Source organism: Diceros bicornis, chromosome X (assembly GCF_020826845.1).
Source record: "Diceros bicornis minor isolate mBicDic1 chromosome X, mDicBic1.mat.cur, whole genome shotgun sequence".
Lineage (NCBI taxonomy): Eukaryota > Metazoa > Chordata > Mammalia > Perissodactyla > Rhinocerotidae > Diceros > Diceros bicornis.
Window position 1 is genome coordinate 70313309 of NC_080781.1, and position 20508 is coordinate 70333816.

At 38.0% G+C, this 20508-nt stretch overlaps 2 protein-coding genes across 4 annotated transcripts in view; both read left to right on the plus strand.

Moving 5' to 3' along the window:
- The first annotated feature begins 435 nt into the window (after window positions 1-435).
- LOC131401167 (cytochrome c oxidase subunit 7B, mitochondrial) lies at window positions 436-5704 on the plus strand. The gene is made up of 3 exons (XM_058536231.1): window positions 436-554; window positions 3768-3892; window positions 5506-5704. Exons 1-3 carry the CDS (start codon window positions 515-517, stop codon window positions 5581-5583), a joined length of 243 nt encoding a protein of 80 aa, XP_058392214.1. The 5' UTR covers window positions 436-514; the 3' UTR covers window positions 5584-5704.
- A 3982-nt stretch (window positions 5705-9686) lies between these two features.
- Window positions 9687-20508, plus strand: part of ATP7A (ATPase copper transporting alpha) — a 127418-nt gene continuing 116596 nt past the window's right edge. For 2 of the 3 annotated variants that reach the window (XM_058536234.1, XM_058536232.1), the window contains exons 1-2: window positions 9687-9858; window positions 16081-16133. In XM_058536234.1, the coding sequence (XP_058392217.1) occupies window positions 16104-16133 (30 nt within the window). In that variant the 5' untranslated portion in view covers window positions 9687-9858; window positions 16081-16103. The remainder of the gene's footprint in view (window positions 9859-16080; window positions 16134-20508) is intronic. The other variant, XM_058536233.1, reaches the window with a different exon arrangement.

Consider the following 20508-nt stretch of genomic DNA (forward strand, 5'->3'; position numbering starts at 1 on the left):
AACTTTTCTCTTAATTTAAAATAATTTCAAAATTAAAAGTTGAACGAATTAGTATGTAGTAATAACAGACAAAAAATTGTAAAAGTGAAGGAAGTTTGGGGGAAACTGAAAGAACTGCTAGTGTGGAGAGAGATACAAGCTTAAGCCTCTGAAACACTACCTTGAAGCTGGTGCCTTTGATGACTCAGTCTAAGATCAGTGTCTCAGCTCTCCTCTATAGAGCCTGGCTTGAAGGCGGGGTTGGGGGGGACGGGTCTCTCAGTCTTCGGTAGATACTGTCGTACGTCATTTATAAAGCGTGAAACTACATTTCCCAAAAGGCCATTAGATTTCCTTTCTGTAAAGAGGATTACAATTTCTATAGGTTTTTACAGGTCTCGCGAGATTTCATTAAATCTCATTAATGAGCCAAGCCGAAAGCCATTTTGTTTTTCAGGGTTCTTTGCAAGGGTACTTGACGCGAAGTTTTAAAACCAGCAGCTCCAGTTGCCGCGCTTCTGCCTTCAGCTTCGCTATGTTTCCCTTGGCCAAAAACGCACTAAGTCGTCTCCCAGGTGAGCAGAAATTGTGAGCAAATCATTTCCAACCGCCTTTTTTCCATTTGTCCTCGTGGTCTCTCGTGCCCTTTCTCTCCACCTGCATCCCGACCTTCTAACTGTAAATGCTCAGTCTCCCACCTCGCCCCGAGAAATTGAGAAGATGTCCTTAGTATGTTAGCTTAATCACCCAGTGTTTCTGTTTCGGTTCCCAGCTCTCTTTCTTTTACCGGAGTCGTAGTCTAGCTCTGCTCTTTTTTATTAATAACCTCCGATTTCACGGAAGCAGACGCTTGGTGGACACATCTCGTTCCTTAAGTAATTTCGTAAATCTTATCTTTGAGGATACATTTACCCCAAATAGAAGAACCTTCTCCAATTCCTGTAACCGTAAGGGAAGGAAACTATAAATAGAGCTCTTCATCTGGTTTTGTTGCAGGGAGACAACGTAAATGGTAGCCTTGCAGCTTTTGTTATTTTGGGGTTATTATCTGAATTTTAGCTGCCCGAAAGCAATTGCGGTCATTTTTTCCTTATCTAAAAGTTAGGCAGGGACAGGGAAATTTTGAGACCAGTATTATGTACTGATAATGCACAAAATTGGGGAGAGAAAATTCATTTCGATACTTGATTTGCACTGAAGGTGACCCTGAGTAACGTGAGCAGTTGTTTTACAATGAAAGTGACCTTAAGCGTTTGCCATTTAGCTTATTTAGCCATCTTTTTATTTTCAGTTTACAGAATCGTTGGAGATATTACTAGATTGTGTTCTAAACACTCAAGCAGCTTTGACAACCAAAAAATATTTGCCCGACTGGTTTTTCATATTCCAAAATCCACGTCTGTTATCTCTTTAACTTTGGGTAAATGATTTAATTCCTCTGAACCTTATTTTCCTCCTTTGTAGAATAGGGGGTTAGTAAATATACCAACCTCATAGAGTTGTTGAGAATTATATGAGATTAACAGTAGGTGCTAACTAAACCATTTCTTGTCACAGAAGAGAGGTCTAAAGAAATCCACTTTGGTGACTTGATTGTTGAGGTCATGAAGTATTGCAGAATTGTTTAGTAATCTTAATTTCTTTGTCCTTTGAGCAGGTCGGGCTGGGCCTTGTTGTACCTCAGGAAAGGGTTTTTTTTTTGGTAGTTTTTTTCAATTTGGAATTCACACGGTTTTTATCTGCTCTAGAGCAGAATATGTTGTGAAATGTTTGTAAATTTGCTCATCGCAAGTGTGACTAAAGGGGAAAAAAACTGTAAGGCAGTTAAGAGAAGAAACCATTAATGGTCAAATAACTATCCTGAAACAACCCATTATATCACATAGAAGGCGTTATATTCTTAAATGCTAGTGAATGGGCAACATTGCTGTTTCTTTAATATGTTTTCCATTGCATACTTAAGTACATTTTGAGGCTCTGAAACAATAAGGATCTGCTACTTAGATTGGAGAAGAAGAAAAAACAGATGGAAATATGCCTTTTCCAATCTTGGCTTTTTCCCAAACCCTGCTAAGTGCCTCCAGAGGCACTTGGAAAACTCTTTCTACTAAAATAATAGTAAAAGCCAAGTTGTAATGTTGTCATTCTGCTCAAAAACCTTTACCAAAAAAGTGACCCTCCATGATCCTTTCTAGTTTTACTCTTTAGTTGTCTATGCTCCTCATCTTTCAACCAAACCTAATTGGTTTTCTTTTTTTTTTTTTAATTTAATTTTATTTATTTGCTTTTTTTGTGAGGAGTACTAGCCCTGAGCTAACATCCGATACCAGTCCTCCTCTTTTTTCTTGGGGAAGATTGGCCCTGGGCTAACATCTGTGCCCATCTTCCTCTACTTTTTGTATGGGACTCCGCCACAGCATGGCTTAACAACAAGTGGTGTGTCGGTGTGCGCCGGGGATCCGAACCTGCGAACCCTGGGCTGCCGTAGCGGAGTGCGCGCACTTAACTGCTACGCCACCGGGCCAGCCCCCTAATTGGTTTTCTAATACAGTACGCTAGGCTTTTCTCTCTCTGCTTTTTTTCCAATTCCTCTTTCCCAGATCTACGTAACCTATTCCTACCTCCTATTCAAAGCGCTTAGCTAACCTTCTGCTTCCTTGTGTTATAGTGATTTGTGTATACATGTCTAATATCGTCCTCTAGACTGTAAGTTACCTGAGGACAGGATCTCTGTCTTACACATTTTCGTATACCCTATTTCTTTTAGCATGGTGCTGTATTCATTAGTAATGTTTTTTAAAATCAATATTAGTCTTGGGCCGGCCCGTGGCTTAGCGGTTAAGTGCGCGTGCTCCACTACTGGCAGCCCGGGTTCTGATCCTGGGCCTGCACCGATGCACTGCTTCTCCGGCCATGCTGAAGCCGCGTCCCACATACAGCAACTAGAAGGATGTGCGACTATGACATACAGCTGTCTACTGGGGCTTTGGGGAACAAAGCCGAGGATTGGCAATAGATGTTAGCTCAGAGCCAGTCTTCCTCAGCAAAAAGAGGAGGATTAGCATGGATGTTAGCTCAGGGCTGATCTTCCTCACACACACACAAAAAATCAATATTAGTCTAGTTTTTGGAGGGTTTTTTTGGTAAGTTTAAGGTCATAAACATTTAGTGTGCTTTATTTATTTATTTATTTATTTTTAAAGATTTTATTTATTTATTTATTTTTCCCCCCACAGCCCCAGTAGATAGTTGTATGTCATAGTTGCACTAGTGTGCTTTAATTTGAAGTCCGTTTTAAGCTTATTTACCCTTTTATGTTGTAAGTTGTTGAGCACTGCTGAGTAAAATTTAGCGAAAATTTGTCATAAATATTCAAATTAATGAATGTTCCAGAGATTATACAAATACCAATTTGTAGTGAATGTTACTGACATCACCTTTTCTTTGTTTTTTTCCCTAACATTTTATTATGAAAACTTTCAGACATACAGAAAAGTTGGAAGAATTGTATAATGATCATCCACATACCCATCACAGATTCTACAATTAACGTTTTGCTATGTTTGTTTTATCACATATTTATCCATCTGTTAGTTCATCTTATTTTTGATGCATTTCAAAGTATGCTACTTTGCTTTTAGCTACCATATGTTTTAACATTTTATTGAACTACATAATACTGTAAAGTTAATTTCCTTGGCTTTCCTAATTGGCAGTATCAATTACATTTGTTCTCTTTTCCTGATAATTGATAGATATGCTTTTGTATTCTTTTTTTTTTCTTTAAGTTCGAAGCATTCAGCAAACAGTGGCAAGGCAGAGCCACCAGAAACGGACACCTGATTTCCATGACAAATATGGTAATGCTGTATTAGCTAGTGGAGTCACTTTTTGTGTTGCTGTATGGGCATATGTAAGTATTGTTGTTTGATGTTTTAGATGTTTTTCATTCCCATTTAGTTCATGTATTTAAAATGTTTTTACACATTAGTATACATTTCTAGTTAGAAGGGACTTTAGAGATTTTCTAATGTAATCACCCACCCAGTGCAGGAATTTCTTCATCAGTATTCAGTATTCAGCATTCATCCATCATCTGTTCTTAATATTTCCATTAACAGGTTGCTTACTGGATCACAGGGCAGCCCTTTCTGTATTGTGTAGCTGTTAAAATGATCTTATGTTGGGCCGGTCCCGTGGCTTAGCAGTTAAGTGTGCGCGCTCTGCTACTGGCGGCCCGGGTTCGGATTCCTGGCGCGTGCCTACGCACCGCTGCTCTGGCCATGCTGAGGCCACGTCCCACATACAGCAACTAGAAGCATGTGCAACTATGACATACAACTATCTACTGGGGCTTTGGGGGGATAAAAAAAGGAGGAGGATTGGCAATAGATGTTAGCTCAGAGCCGGTCTTCCTCAGCAAAAAGAGGAAGATTAGCATGGATGTTAGCTCAGGGCTGATCTTCCTCACAAAAAAAAAAAAGATCTTATGTTGAGTTAAAATCTGCCTCCTTCATATTCTACCCATCATTCTATTGCAGCAGAAATTCTGATTCCATTTCCATGTATCAGTCATTACATATTAGAAAATTGCTATCATCTTTCCTGGATCTTCTCTTTCAGATTAAATATCCTTAGTTCTGTCAATCATTTTTTGTTATATGGTTTCCAGGATTTTCACCATTTTGTGTCACCTTCCTTCACTTAGTCAATTTTTCTTCTAATATCCTGCCCTCAGAACTGAGTACAGCATTTCTCGTGGATGAGCTATAAAGTGGCTTGCTTTCAATATTTTAGTTTTTTACATCTTACATTTAACAATCTACTTACCGGTCACTGTACTTTCTGGTTAAAAGTAGAAGTCTTCAAGTTATAATAAATACATAAGATGATTTTAAAAGATACGGATCAACTCTTGCCTTAATAAACAAACATGCTTTGTTAATAGGCCTTTTTCATTCTTGTTTGATCTTCCTAAAATCAGATACACTATTAAAATAAGTGTGTGTACTTAATTAGAAGAGTAAACAAATGTTGAACAAATGTGTGATCATGGGAACTTTGGAGGTGAAGTGCTCCTTGATAAAGGGATATTACAAAAGTGCTCTTTGGCGGTATTTAGGTCATGGTTGAGTGATGCAACGTTTTGAGAAGGTAGTATGGAAATGTGAAATATAAATTGGAATTAATTAAATAAAATTAAAAATTCCATTCTTCAGTCATACTAGCCACATTTCAGTTGCTCAATAGCCATATCTGGCTAGTGGCTACTGTATTGGACAGTGCAGATATAGAATATTTCCTTTATCTCAGGAAGTTCTATTGAACAGCACTGCTCTAGAGAACTGGGAAAGCAGTTAGGTTTGGTCTACATGGAGAGCACTATAGCACTATATCTCGCGTGAGTTTCTGTGTATTCTTAACCTATAGAGCACAATACCTTTGTCACTTTTAAGAAATAGTCTCCAAGGGAGAGTGGTTTCTGGTTTAAACATGTATAACTGACAGCATTTTAATTCTTAACAGACAGCAACACAAATTGGAATAGAATGGAACCTCTCCCCTGTTGGCAGAGTCACCCCAAAGGAATGGAGAGATCAGTAGTCATCCCAGCTGGTGTAATACTGAATTGTTTCAAAACCAACTTGTAATTGATGCCAAGTGAAAGCACTGTGTACCCATTAAAATATGACATGATTGAAGAATAAAGTACATTTGAAACCTTTATTGTAGGTTTGTTTGTTTCTTTTGTAAATGAAACCAAGCTCGATGACTTTTTCACTTATTTAACCTTTGTGTTAATATTAAAGTCAAAACACTGTACAACTTCTTAAATAGCTTTTCTCTATGGGATATTGTGAAAGGAAAGTTTTGGCTGTCACTTGGAAGATGACTTTATAGTAGGCTTAAATTATTGTTCATGAATAACTGATCACAGAGTTATTTTAGGTTATCTTTGAGTTAAAAATTTGGTGTCCAGGTCTTGGTTATGCCTAGTACTTTCTACCTGTCATTTATGTTTATAGTTGAAATTGGCATTATTAAGTCCTTTTCGCTCCTGCCAGGAGAACTTAGAGTGTTACCAGACCCAAGGGAAGAGTGGTAGAATCACATAAACTAGAATGTCCGAAGACTAGCTGGCTCCTTGGCTCCCTTGGCACATTTATCTTAATTAGAGCTTTAGATATTTATTTGGGGTGTCTATGATGTTATTAAAGAAAGGATCTGTCAAATATAGTTTATTTTTACTTACCTGACTACTATCAGTGACCTCTGCTGTTGGCTTTCTGTAATTATACCAACTTTTAGGTTTGTGGATTATGCTGAATTCAGTATGACGTTGGATTTTATGTGTAAGATAGTAACTGAAGAAAACATCTACACCATGTGCTTCATTACTTCCTTGGTCAAAGGCTGTAATGTAAGCCTCATGTAGTAGTTTGTTGATAGTGCTCAAGTAAGCAGCAAATAAGAGTTTCAGTTGTGTAACCTATCTATATTAGCTAAATTAGGGATTTCTAAAATTCACTTACCTGATACTGTAAGTTATCAGGTAGGTGGCTTTCAGGAATCTCCGAATTTACCTGATGTAGATAAAGATTTGTACTTAACCAAACATTTGAAAAATTTTTACTTATTGCGTGAAATACGAGAAGAATGCTCTCATGGTAATATGTCCTGTTTTCTCATTAAATGCACCAAAGCCAGTAATTTCATGGTTTGAGTAGGAAAACTAATTTGAATATCACTGCAAAATGAGTAGGTTGCAAGATTAATAACTATACAGTAGTGCCACCATTCGATAAAGTTTGAGTGAACACTTAGGATGTTAAAATAGGACTAAAGTATTCAAATGCATGTAATCCTGAGACATGATTAAGCAAAATAAACGTCTTCAAGGAAGTTTTAACCTTCCATTAGACTACCTTTTCATTACCGAATTTGCACTGAAAATTTCTGATGATGATGTAATTTTCAGTACGATTTGTGCCACTTCTGTTAGGTAAGTGATAATTGTCAGCTATTCTGATAGGCAAAAAGAAATATGTATGACATTTAAAAATATCTGTCTCTTTGCCAGCATATATGTTGCTTTGTGTAGTAGAACCTGCTGGTTGTAGTCAGCATCTTTGAACAAACTTTTAAAACTTAATTTTGTAGTTAATCTTGTCCTGGTGAGTACTTCTAAAACCACCGTGGCCACTACCAGAAATGAAGCAGTAGTTTGTCTAAATTATTTTGTGCCATCACAATATTCTGACCTTGCAGCTTTCCTAGTGTACTCAGAGTCAAAGTGTTATCCTCTCCCCAGTGCACTCAACTTACCCCATAACACATCACTTTGCGAGTTTAATAATACCTAGAGTGGGAAAGTTGTCAAATTAGTCTCCCCATCAAAAATCTGTATGTATGAAGAATTTAGGTAAGTGACTTTAGAAGCATTGCCAATCCTTTAAATGTTGTTTCTTGGAGGGCTATGAATTATTTTTTAGTTAGGGTGAGTGTCATAAATCCCATTCTTAATTTCACTCTAAGACAGTTTTAGTGTGTGTGTTATTTTAAATTCATTAAACTTATTTAGATCTAGGTACTGTGGTAGTTGTAGAGGCACAGATGTTGAGTTCTCACTCATGACTTTTAACTTTATTGGAGATATTAATACCACTTTGTAAGCATTTTGGGGGCACCTGCTATGTGCTCAATGCCAGAAAACCTGATTACTTCTTGAAGACATTCCCTTCTATTTGAGAGCTCTGTTAATATAATTGTAAAAAGTGTTGGTACGGTTGTGCGTTGGTAAGGGAGATTAGGGATGATGCATTTAGAGATAAGAGATGTGTTAGAGTGACAGAAAGACTCAGTGACTAAGGATGTGTATGGTAGAGGATCTTGCAGCTCATAACGATAAACTTGACATAAAAACTAGAGAGCTAGTAGATTTGATATTCTTTTGATAAAGTTTTATTTTTGATTTCTACCTTGCAGTAAATTTTTTGGAAAGCTTAGCATAGTGTTAATATCGTAGTTACAAACCAACTTGCTAATAATTGGGATCCACTTAAAAGCGATCTTACTGTCATGTAATGTGATTTTTAAGATTTTAAATTTGGGGCTGAAATTGCATATTTATGGTTAAGGCTGTGCACATTGATTGACAACTACAACTTAATGTCAGGGAAGGTAAGGAGTCCTGAAGCTGATTTTTTTATTTATGTGGATGGGTGTAGAGGGGGAAGTAATTGTTTCAGGAGAAAGTAATTTCTTTCTGAAGTACTTAATTGTAGGCCTAAAATTTAGTTCTGTGGGCAATTTTAAGTGTTGCCTGTCAAGGCTTAATAGAAATTTTACAACAGGTAGGATGGAAATTATTTAACAGTTAAATATGCTTACTGTGTGCCACTTTTCTAAGCCTTTTATTAATTTAATATTTGTACTTTGTGTGCTATTTTGAGTTTCTCAACATTGTTAGACTTGATACTCTTCTTATGGGAACTGGGTTCAAGTGGTTCCAGTTGAAAATAGAAATAATCCTGTGATTAGTTTCCCCCTACATCTTATGAGAATTATTTAATGAAAGGACTACATCTCGCTTCAAAATTAGTGATAGGGCCTCTGCTTATTGTTAATGTTTATAGTTTAAATAATCCTAGGATTTTGCTCTTCAAATGTCAAATTGGAAAACAGGAATAAAAGAATACATTTTTTCTCAAATGCTTTCTGTACCATTTATTGCATTGTATTGCTACATTTTATGCATCTCATTTCTATCTACATTCACGGTGATAGATACTCTAATATTCTTTGCATCCTTGGAATCCTCTAGGTTTTTAATGTGATGGATGAATGAATGAATAAATGGGGAAGTGGTTCAGAACTTGGAATGGCCATGTGAAGGTAGTGTGAAGTGAGAGCCCTGCCCCAACTCCAACACACTCACACATAAAGATTGTGCATTTAAAAGCATGAATTAAAAAAAATATCTATGGGGGCCTGCCAGTGGCATAGTGGTTAACTGCACATGCTCAGCTGCTAGCAGCACGGGTTGGGATCCTAGGCGTGCACCGCTTGTCAGGCCACCCTGTGGTGGAGTCCCATATAACGTGGATGAAGATGGGCACGGATGTTAGCCCAGGGCCAGTCTTCCTCAGCAAAAAGAGGATTAGCATGGATGTTAGCTCAGGGCTGATCTTCCTCACACACACATACACACACACACAAAATATATATATATATATATGAATTAAAAATTTTGAGATTTTTTGATGGAGGGATGATGGCAAGTTCATAGTTCCTGGCATTTACATCTGGAGTTAGGCTAGTCTAACAGAAGCACGTTAATTTCATGCTGGGAAAAGCTGAGCTATGTAGAAGACGATGTACAAGGAGCTCTGTGTTACGTCTTGGTTTGAGGTTGGGAGACTACAGCGGACACAGTTTTGGTGGGGATTTTTGTTTTGTTTTGTTGGTGGTGAGTGGAGGCAAGGGGCTCTCTGCAGCGCCAAAAGGGAAGACTTTCGCCTGAGGCTGCGGCTGCATGTCAGGCCAGGGTCAGCAGGGGACAGGAGAAGCCTGACTAGTCATGGCGTTCCTCTTCACGTGACGCGTGCCTCTCTCTGCCTCGCCGGCTCTGCTTCCGGCCGGGGCATCACCCGGATGTGGGGGGAGTGCTGGAGGGAGGGGTAAAGGCGGCCGGCCTGGCGGCGGCGGGGTGTAGGAAGAGGAGAAGCAGAGGGAGGAGTTGCCGCCACCGCCACGGCCGCAGCCACCGGCGCTACTGTGACTTCTCCTGGTGTGTGAGCTTGGAGCCTGCGCGCGTGGATTTGTCGCTGCCATGGGCTGCGTAGCTCCAGAGGTCTAACCATAGGACAGAAAAACCAGGTAAGTCAGATATCGTCTTCCCGTCGTCCCCTTCTACCAGAGGGGTGTTCTGTGTTGTCAGTTGTACTACCTAGTGTGGCGAGAAGGTCATTTTAATCTGGGGCAGTTTCCATGCTCTCATTTCTTCACAACTCAGGTATTCACCACACTCGTTCTACCTCCCCTAACAGGGGATGGGGGTGGGGGGCGGGAATTAGGTCCTGACCCGTGGCACTTGCTTGTACTCTCCTGGGGAATTGTCCTGATCATCCATGGCCTGTGTTACCTAGTTAATTGAAAGTACGAGAAGGTCTATGCCCAGTATTGGAAGTTACAAGGACTGGTCACCATTATTAATGAAATAATGTAAAAAAATTAGATATTTTGCTTCTTGTGTCGCTCTGGCAGCGTAAGATAAACTGAGAGAACACTCTTGTTTCAATTTCGTTTTGTTCATTCTGTTCCCTTCCAAGTAAAGTTACTCTCCATTCTTATCGCACCCTTCGGCATGTTTATCTTTGACACTTTTTGTTGTAGACCTTGAGGTTATCGTAAGCACCGACAACTCTTTTATCGTTTCACATGTCGATATTTTTCAGCATTTCATCTTTGTTTTAATTACAGCCTCTTCATCTACAGTAATATGGCTTTGTATTGAGTCTTAATGTGTGCAGAACATTGAATTAGGTGATATTGAGGTGTGGGGGGGGCGGGGCGTAGGGGACATACGCAAGAAATTGGACAGACTCCCTGGCCTCAAAAGAATTTGCAGGGCCGGCCCCATGGCTTAGCGGTTAAGTGCGCACGCTCCGCTGCTGGCGGCCCGGGTTCGGATCCCTGGCGCGCACCGCTTCTCCCGCCATGCTGGGGCCGCATCCCACATACAGCAACTGGAAGGATGTGCAGCTATGACATACAACTATCTACTGGGGCTTTGCGGGGGGGGGGGGGGGGGAAATAAATAAATAAAATCTTTAAAAAAAAAAAATTTGCAATCAAGTGAGTTCAGTTATGAAGACAATGGATTCTAGCAGCCCCACTGATTGAATAACTAGGTTGCTTATCCCATCCTTTTTTTTTCTTATCCCATCCTTTTTTTTTTTTTTTACCCTCCTCCCTCCCCCCTTCCCCTCTGGTAACCACCAATCCAATCTCTGTCTCTATGTGTTTGTTTATTGTTGTTATTATCTACTACTTAATGAAGGAAATCATACGGTATTTGACCTTCTCCCTCTGTCTTATTTCACTTTGCATAATACCCTCATATCCCATCCTTTTTAAAGGGTATTTTGAACTGAGATTTTATTTATTTTTTATTTATTTATTTTTTTTGTGAGGAGATCAGCCCTGTGCTAACATCTGCCAATCCTCCTCTTTTTGCTGAGGAAGACTGGCCCTGGGCTAACAATCCGTGCCCATCTTCTTCTACTTTATATGGGACGCTGCCATGGCATGGCTTGCCAAGCAGTGTGTTGGTGCACGCCCGGGAATCAAACCAGCGAACCCCGGGCTGCTGCAGTGGAGCGTGCGCACTTAACCCCTTGCGCCACCAGGCCGGCCCGAGATTTTATTTTTTATCTTTCAAACTTTCTTGTGTCTACAGTCATGACGTGAGAGGGTTTTTTTGTACTGGAGGGTCTCACAATATAGTAGGAAGATGCATTCTTTTAATCTCAGTAATGTTGTATATTAGAAACAAAGTATTATGTGAGTGCTGGGAAGGGAGCATTTGAGCTGGGCCTTGAAAAATGGATAGGATTTAGCTTTGCAGGAATGGAGGTAGAGGAGGGCAGCCTAGGTAGAAGATATAATGTGAGCAAAGGCTTGGGGGGCTGGAAAGATGCAGGACATCCAACAACACACTGTATGTCAACATCCCTATTTCTAACACAGCCACGTCTTCAAAATGTCACTGGTTAAAAGAAAAAAAGGTATAGAATACAGAACTGGTAATCTTACAACCATATCCAACTACCCTGTAGCCAATAAAACAAGTTTATATATAGAAAAAATACATGAAAGGATAAAAACAGTGCTATATTTGAGATTTAATTCTGACGTAAACTCAAATCTAAAAGGGAAAAAAGTAAAGCTTGCTATACTTTAGTTCTGATAGAGTGTTCTGTGTTAAATATAATTTGAAATCATTTTTTAAATTGCTGGGAATGAATAACAGCATTGTCTAAAGCCAGAAGCTGTTCCAGGTTTTCCCCAAGGAATTTCTGCATTTCCTTTTCTCCTCCAAACTGATTTCTCTACTGATCGTCTTAACCTGATAGAAACTATTCTTTTCCAATCATAGTCTTGAAAAACCTTGATTCTTGGGCTCTGGGTAGGGTTAGATTAAACACTAACCTCTCCAAAGGATAGGTTGACATCTCTGGTCTCTAATGCAGAATGTTATTGAAAAATGCATGTAGAAGCAGTAAAATTTGTGTGACAACGGGGAAAGAGTGAGCAAAAATAACCCCAGCTAAGGCACTGCAACCTTACTTCTGAGAGGGCTCTAAGGCAATACATTCCTTTTTATAAATTCCTCCTTTTGTCTATATATTTAAACATACTTGGCAAACTTTAATCAAGACTTTTGACAGCCCAGTGAGTGAAAATAATCTTCATTTGCCAGTTGGGAAAGTAAATTGTAAGGAGAGATTTGTCTGAGGTGATACAGGCACTGGCATAGATGCGAATAATATTTGAGAGTTTTGTCTCAAAATTCCCTCTACTCATCTTTGTTAAAGGGCAGTACAGAGTTTAAAGGTTTTACAGAGGTTTGTTTTTAAATAGTGATCTTTCTTAGGACATAAATCAAGATGGGGGCGGGGTGGGGTGGGGGAGGCCAGCAGAGGAGACAGGCAACAGTCAGACCTATTTCAAATCAATCTGCCATCCCAGCAATCATGTTTTTCGCTTACAAATCTCAGTCTTCAGGTTGATTTCATGTGATATAACTTGCTTACTTACTTGCTGAGATAGTAGGGCAGGAAAAGTATCAATACCTTTAGAATGTGTTTCATTAAAGTGAAAGGGTAAGATGTTTTTGGTTTCATAAATATGTTTCTAGTTTCTCCAGCAGTGTTAGAAAATTGAAATGATTTCCTCATCTTTGTGGGCTCAAATATGTGGGATATTGGTAGATTACATCAGTTTTCACAGATACTTCTTTCCTTGAAAGAAATGAGGATAAAATATGCTCATTTTGAGCCAATTAGTTGCACTTTGTCTCATGTTTTCTGCCCACATTTAGAATTATCCAGCTATGGCTCAAGGATTTAAATTTTTTTCGCCTATTTTTACTTTATAATTCTCTAGTGTAGAAGTCCAGTTTTCCAGACCTATAATCAGGAGTGCACTTTAACAATTTACTAATTGAAATAAATGGGTTATTTCACATCTTAGGGAAATTGTTTTAGCCTGGTCATTTGCCTTAGTTGATTTTGTTTGCAAAAAATTAAGGTGTTTTCTTTTATGCTGTTGTAATTGCTGCTGATTCTACTTGTGTATTTGATGTCCCAACCAAAGCAGATAGGGAGGGAATAATAGTGGAATTACTTCCCTCCCCTACTCCCACCTGAGAGTTTGCAGAGCACTGTATACTTCTTGAAATTGTGAAGAAAATGGTTTTTGCTCTCTTGAGTGTTCACCTGAAGCGCACTACCTGCCACTCAGGAGAGGAGAGCATTAAAAGGGCTTCTGTTAAGACTTGAAAAACTGTCAACAGAGATATAAGAACAGAGAGAAAGAATTCCACAATGGAGAGCCCTCTAAAGAAAATTCTCAGGACTATTTAGGATAAATTTGTAGCTGACCTCTAGTGGCATGAGGATACTTAAAAATTGATCCTTGAGCTGATAAAAGCTTACAGAGAGCTTAGTTGTTAAAGAGTTCCAAGTGTAATCTCCTTTGTTGATCCTTGCACTTATAATGGTAGGAAAAAAAGAAGGTGTCTATTTTTTTTTGGTGATAAAATTATTTGCTCTAAGAATTCTAATTGAATTATTAAATTAATCATTAATTTAATAGTATTAAAGTAATAATATAAAGTATATAATACTTATTATTAATAAATATATTAATATTATTAAAACACTAATATTAGTCTTGAATTATTTGTATACAGCTAGTTCCATTTTGGCCAATAAGTGCTTTCTTTTATTTTACTATGCCATTTCACTGTTAATTCTAAATATCACTTTTTAGTTCAGATTTAGGGCCACAATATCTTGGTATTAATTTCTAATCACAACTGTAAGTGCATTTTTATGTATTAGCAATCAGATTGGTGTCATATGTCTTTAAGTATAGTCCATCTAAAGCAAAGTGTTTTCTCTTGCTCATCTGTTCCTAGCTAGGTGATAACAGAATTAATTTTAGTCATAAAAACCTTTGTAGTCTTCAGATAGTTTTAAAGCCTTAAATTCATTATATGGTGATGGAGAAAGGAATAACTTAGTTAGTAAAATATACTATTTGACCTTGAGTGTCAGGGTATGATTAGGATTGCCTAAGAGTTTGTCCACTGTGTTTATTATAAAAATAACCCACAAATTCCTGTTTCTTAACTTTAGGGGAAGTGGTAAGTCATGGGATCTTGAATCTTTTACTTTTTTTTTTTTTTGGTGCACATAAGTGAAGGAGACCAGAACCATTCCTCTCTCAGGAGTGAAAAAATAAATCTGGTACTTTGTCTATTGTTTTTACTTTGGTGAGAGTTGACATATTCTTTCATAGGGCCAGATTTTATTCCTAGACCTAGCAAGTGGCTAAACTGAGATTTAAAGCCAGTGAGTCTGGGCCGGCCCTGTGGCTTAGTGGTTAAGTGCACGCCCTCTGCTACTGGCGGCCCGGGTTCGGATCCTGGGCCTGCACCGATGCACCGCTTCTCTGGCCATGCTGAGGCCGCGTCCCACATACAGCAACTAGAAGGATGTGCAACTGTGACATACAACTATCTACTGGGGCTTTGGGGGGGAAAAAAAAACAAAACAGTGAGTCTGGCTTTGGAACCTATGCTTTTACCTAAAATAAAGGAACTATATATATATATATAGTTTATATATATATATATAGTTTATATATATATATATAAATTTTTGTTGTTGTTGTTGAGGAAGATTAGCTCTAAGCTAACACTTGTTACCAATCCACCTCTTTTTTGCTGAGGAAGATTAGCCCTGAGCTAACATCCATGCCCGTCTTCCCCCACTTTATGTGTGACGCCTGCTACAGCGTGGCTTGACAAGCAGTATGTAGGTCTGCGCCCAGGATCTGAACTTGCAAACCTTGGGCCATCAGAAGCAGAGTGTGCGAACTTAACTACTACGCTGCTGGGCCGGCCCCAGGAACTGTATTTTTTAAAGTACATAGACATTTGAACAAAATTAGGTTTATTGGAATTAAGTTCATTGTGTGTCCTAAAGAGGGAAACACTCATTTATCTTCTTTGAAAGTATGAATGAGCAAATTGATTTGATGATTAAAAATTAAAGTATGTAGCTCAAAATTTCCTTGGTACTTTCAAACTAAATTTAAAAGTTTTGTTTTTAGCTAATTACATTATTTAAAGATATGTTCCAGCCCTGGTGGTCTAGTGGTTAAGATTCAGTGCTCTTACCACCATGGCCCAAGTTCATTTCCTGGTCAGGGAACCACACCACTGGTCTGTCAGTTGTCATATTGTGGCGGCTCCTCTTGCTGTGATGCTGAAAGCTATGCCACCGGTATTTCGGTGACCAGCAGGGTCACCCATGGTGGACAGGTTTAAGTGGAGCTTCCAGACTAAGACAGGCTAGGAAGAAGGACCTGGCCATCTACTTCTGAAAAAATTGGCCATGAAAACTCTGTGAATAGCAGCAGAGCATTGTCTGATATAGCACCAGAAGTTGAGAGAAAGGTATAAAAACCTGGCAGGGTTCTGATTTGTTGTACACAGGGTTGCCAGGAGTTGGAATCGACTCACTGGCACTAACAACAAAAAGATTTGCTGAAAGACCTAATGTTTAAAATGGTGTTAGTCTGAGCCAGCCCTGGTGGCCTAGTGGTTAAGATCGGCACACTCTGCTTTGGCGGCCTGGGCGGGGTTCCCAGGCGTGGACCTACACTGCTCTGTTAGCAGCCATGCTGTGCTGGTGGCCCACATACTAAAAAATAGAAGAAGATTGGTACAGATGTTAACTCAGGGCGAATCTTCCTCAGCAAAAAAAAAAAAAAAAGATATTAATCTGATTTTATTTGTCTTCTCAGAGTCTCCCAAGAAGAGAAAAGAAATGGTCCGTGTATGTTTTTTCATCTTTACAGTAAGCACATCTTTGAACTTGGCCAGACTTTGATATTTATAATATGTTTAGACGTCATTGGGAACCAGCTTGGAGTTCCATGAAGTGAGGTTTCTAGATTTACCAGTAGATCCTGATCTGCAGGTTAGAGACTCCTACTTTATTTCATCCAAGGCTGTTTGTTGTCTTACACAACTCCAGGGGGGCAGTAGTCACAAAAATTATGACATAGAGTTATGCAAAATGGTGGCTCTGAAACCTACCCAAACCACTTCTGTTTATAGCCTGTTTCTCCCATCATTACATACATACATACATGCATATAGCAGCTGTGGTAGTCCCAAGTTAATCACTTGAATCTCACTTCCCACCTTAAAGTTCTCCTGTAATCCAACAGGTGAAATTTAGGTCCTTGAGGATTTTAAGTATTTGCATCAATTATCTTTCTCTATTTACATGTACTCATTGGTAAAGTGATGATGATACCTGCCCTGTCTAAATCATAGGTTGTTATGAGTATCTAGTGAAATAATGTATGTGAAAACACTTTGTAAATTATAGAGTGCTATACAAATGTAAGATAATAGTCTTTCTTGATGTGTGGTGTTATAGTGGTAAGAGTGCTGAGTTTGAGTCAGGAGTCCAGCGTGTTTTTTTTTTTTTGTTAGCCCTCAGCTAACATCTGTTGCCAGTCTTCCTCATTTTTTGGTTGAGGAAGACTGTTGCTGAGCTAACATCTGTGCCAATCTTCCTCTATTATATATTAATATTACTGACATAGAAAAATGTTCATTATTGTGTTGAATGAAAAGAAGTGTGTTATAAAACAGAATTTTTCCTATCTCTATTCAAATGCCATTTTAGTTCTCCATATGTCTTTTTATATTGCCCAGGCTCTACCCACTCTTTAGGAACTTGGCTTATAATTATTATTTGAAGCTTTTCAGGTTAATCCATTCATTTCCATCAAACTCACTATTGTGTGTGCGTATTGAGGAGACTTATTTGCAGGTATCTGGCCAGGTATAATTTGTTTCACACCAAAGTATGGCAGTATCATCTTTGAACATAGATACATACTTTTCCTAATTTGATCTGTTTACCTTTCTCTGTGGTATGTGCAACTTTAATTTCCTACATTCATAGCTATACCTTTTTCAAAAGGAGGTGTTGTCAGAATTAGTTTTTAGCTGGAAGATGTAAGTTCAGTCTAGGTGTTACTTGTTTGCGTGTGTGTGTGTGTGTGTTCGCGCACATGAACCCTTCATCAAAAGTAGAAAAAAAAGGCAGATAAAGCAAGAGAAGAGGCGCTTTAATAATTTATTTCAAAGACAGAATATACTAAAGCAAAATTTAGACTTTAGTTATACCTTGACTCCCCACAAGTTTTTCAGAATTAAAAAGATGAACCTTATTTAAAGCAAACTAACTGAAGAGAAGCATCAACTTTGTGAAAATTGCATGTCTAAAATGGGGAAAAAATAGCTCCCTTGTAGGTAAAGCACATTTTTTATTCTACCAGAACCAGCTTTCTAAAGATTTCAGCCTATTTTAGAGTCTTAGTTTTGTGAGATGACAAAGCTCATCCCAGTGTTGTCTAAGAAAGCATAGAACCACAAACTGAGGAATGAGTTCTGAAAAAAAAAATCTTCCTGCAAATCATAATGAATTTGTACTTTAAATTCCAAAAATAGTGAATATTGTTGTTGATGGCTGTCTTGATTTCTATTCAACAAATGTGAATTGAATTTAAATTATTTTTCCCCCAGCATTTCAGTGGATTTGATATAGCCATCATAATTAGGGTTTCTGTTTGCTTGTGATAACAAAGCATTGGAAACTTGCCAATTAAAAACTCTTAAGGGTGTGGAATGATGTAGGCCTTCTCTGAATTCATTCTCATTCATCTGTATAAAAATACCTGGCTAAACAGTTGTCCTTGACAATTTTGAATTGCTACTTCCTTTTTAAAAACCGAACTCCCACACATTTCCAATACATAATTTATCATAGTTACCTATTCTGATAGTGGTTCAACTATGAACAAGAGAGAAGTTTATCAGATTTTCACCTTTATTAATCAAAGTCTATAAAACAGGACATTAAAGGAGTTGAGGGGTTGGGTGTGGGTGGGGATATAGATCAGGACTGTATTCATGGAGTATTTGCTTACTTCATGCTGACAATTGTTCTTTGGACCTTGGTTTGATAAAAAGAAAAAATTTATGAAAAATACATTAGGAAAAGTCAAAGTATTCTGAAAAATAGATACATACATTAAGTTATTTTTTAGATTTTAGTCATACCACATGAATATTTCAACTATGAAAATTAAGACAAAATAGTGTTTATACCAATATGTTAGTTATTTTTTAAGTACTGGCAAGATTGATTACATTCTTACCTGATAGGGGAGATACCTTTGCATAATCAGCAAGATGAGTCACCAAGATATACTGAGTGTTACAATTTCCTCCAACACGAGTCAAATGCTAGTGTGTATGAGGTTGGTGGTATACATCTACCTGATACCTTTTTGGTTTGGCTGATTAAATAGTATTAATGAAGCCAGAGTTATAGTCTTCATCTCTCTGGGAGGCACTTGTACTGTGGAATCGTTAGCTATACCTCTAACTGCTGCACAGTTTTCTGAATGGAGTTTGTTAGTTAAGAGGGAGGCTAGTCCGGAGAAAAGATACCTCAGTGAAAAACCATCATCAATAACCATGCCTTGTCCTCCTGAAAAGAGGGTCTATAATATCCAGGCTTTTAAACACATCATGTGTATTTTCATTATTATCACTTATCAGTGGAGGCTGCACTTAGGAACTTATTCCTTTGGACTTCCAGAATATTCTGCTCATAAAGTGTCTCTGTGGTTTCAGCTCTAGATCTCTTTTTGCCTTTATTTCCAGACTCTTTTGTCTCAAAACTTCATGGTCTCAGAGAACCAAGAAAAGCCTCGGTTCACTGTGTACATTTGTAGAAAGTAACGGGGCTTTTATCTACAGTTTTGGAATTGAAACTAAACAACATTTGGGGGTTTACTAGTCTCTTCTATATTGAGTAGAGAAGTTTTATGTGATTCCATGGAAATTCCATGAAATTGAGCCTCCACTATGGCCCATGGTATTTTGTGATCTATAGTACCTTTTATTGAGCATCACTGAGGAATGAGGTATTTAGCAGAAGTGAATTTTCCAGATAACTGAAGTCTACTCTTTAAATTTTAGTCATTCAGAGATCTTAAATGTGACTTGGTCCAGTCTCTTATCTAATGCATGATTCCTCCAAAAGTATCCTTGAAATTCATTTACTTTTTCTGAAATAAAAATACTTTTTTTTTCCTTATTAGAAAACTAATAAATAGTCAATGTGAAAACAAAATCCAGGCAATATTTAGATATCTCCTTCCTGGGCTTTGTTTTTTCTTTATAACATTTATCATGATTTGATTTTACATATTTCTTTGTTTGCTTATTGTCCATCTCCCTCATGGGAGTATAAGCCCCATGAGAGCACAGACTGTGTCTATGTTCTTCACTGCTGTATCACCAGCACCTGGAATAGTACCTGAAACATAGTAGGACTTTAATAAATATTTGCTGACTAAATGAATGAAGAAAGTAAAAATTACCCTTAATTCCACTATCTGAGGATTAGCTGCTGTTAAGATTATGGTATAAATTCTTCCAAAACTATTTTTCTCTTACATATACATTCTGTATAATGTGTAAAATGTTTTTACCAAATTAGGACCATAGTCTACAGTTAGGCTTTGTAGCCTTTCTTCACTTAACTCATCATGGACATCTTTTGGTGTCATTTAGTATAAACTGTGTGTTTTAAATAGATATATGGTAATTTATTTGACCAATTCCATATTGATATTTAGGTTGCTTCCAGTTTTTCAATCATAAACAATGTTGTGATAAGCATCCTTTAGCCATACCTCTTAGAACAGCTGTCTGTACTTTTCCCTTCTTTGGATATATTCTTAGAAGTGGAATTTCTGGGTTAAAGGGCATGCATATTTTAAGACTTTTGATAAATATTCCAACTTGTCTTTTAGAAACCCTGTAGGGTTTGTTTTAATTTATACTCCCATCAGCAATGCATCAGAATTCATTCACTCAAAACTGTTTTTATATTAATGATTTTGTATAAAAGACCTTGTAAAATACATCAAGTATGTCATTCAGTACTTTATTGCTTTCCTAAGCAGAATACCAATACCTGATTTAATTATAACTCTTATATATGAAAGACCTGACATGAGCTCTACCTGTTACTGCTACCTGTCCTTGAGTTGAGGACAGGCAGCACTTACTCCTACCACTGCCTCCATGCAGCATAGACGTCTTTTCCAGAGCTGGGAATGTGAACAGGAAATATG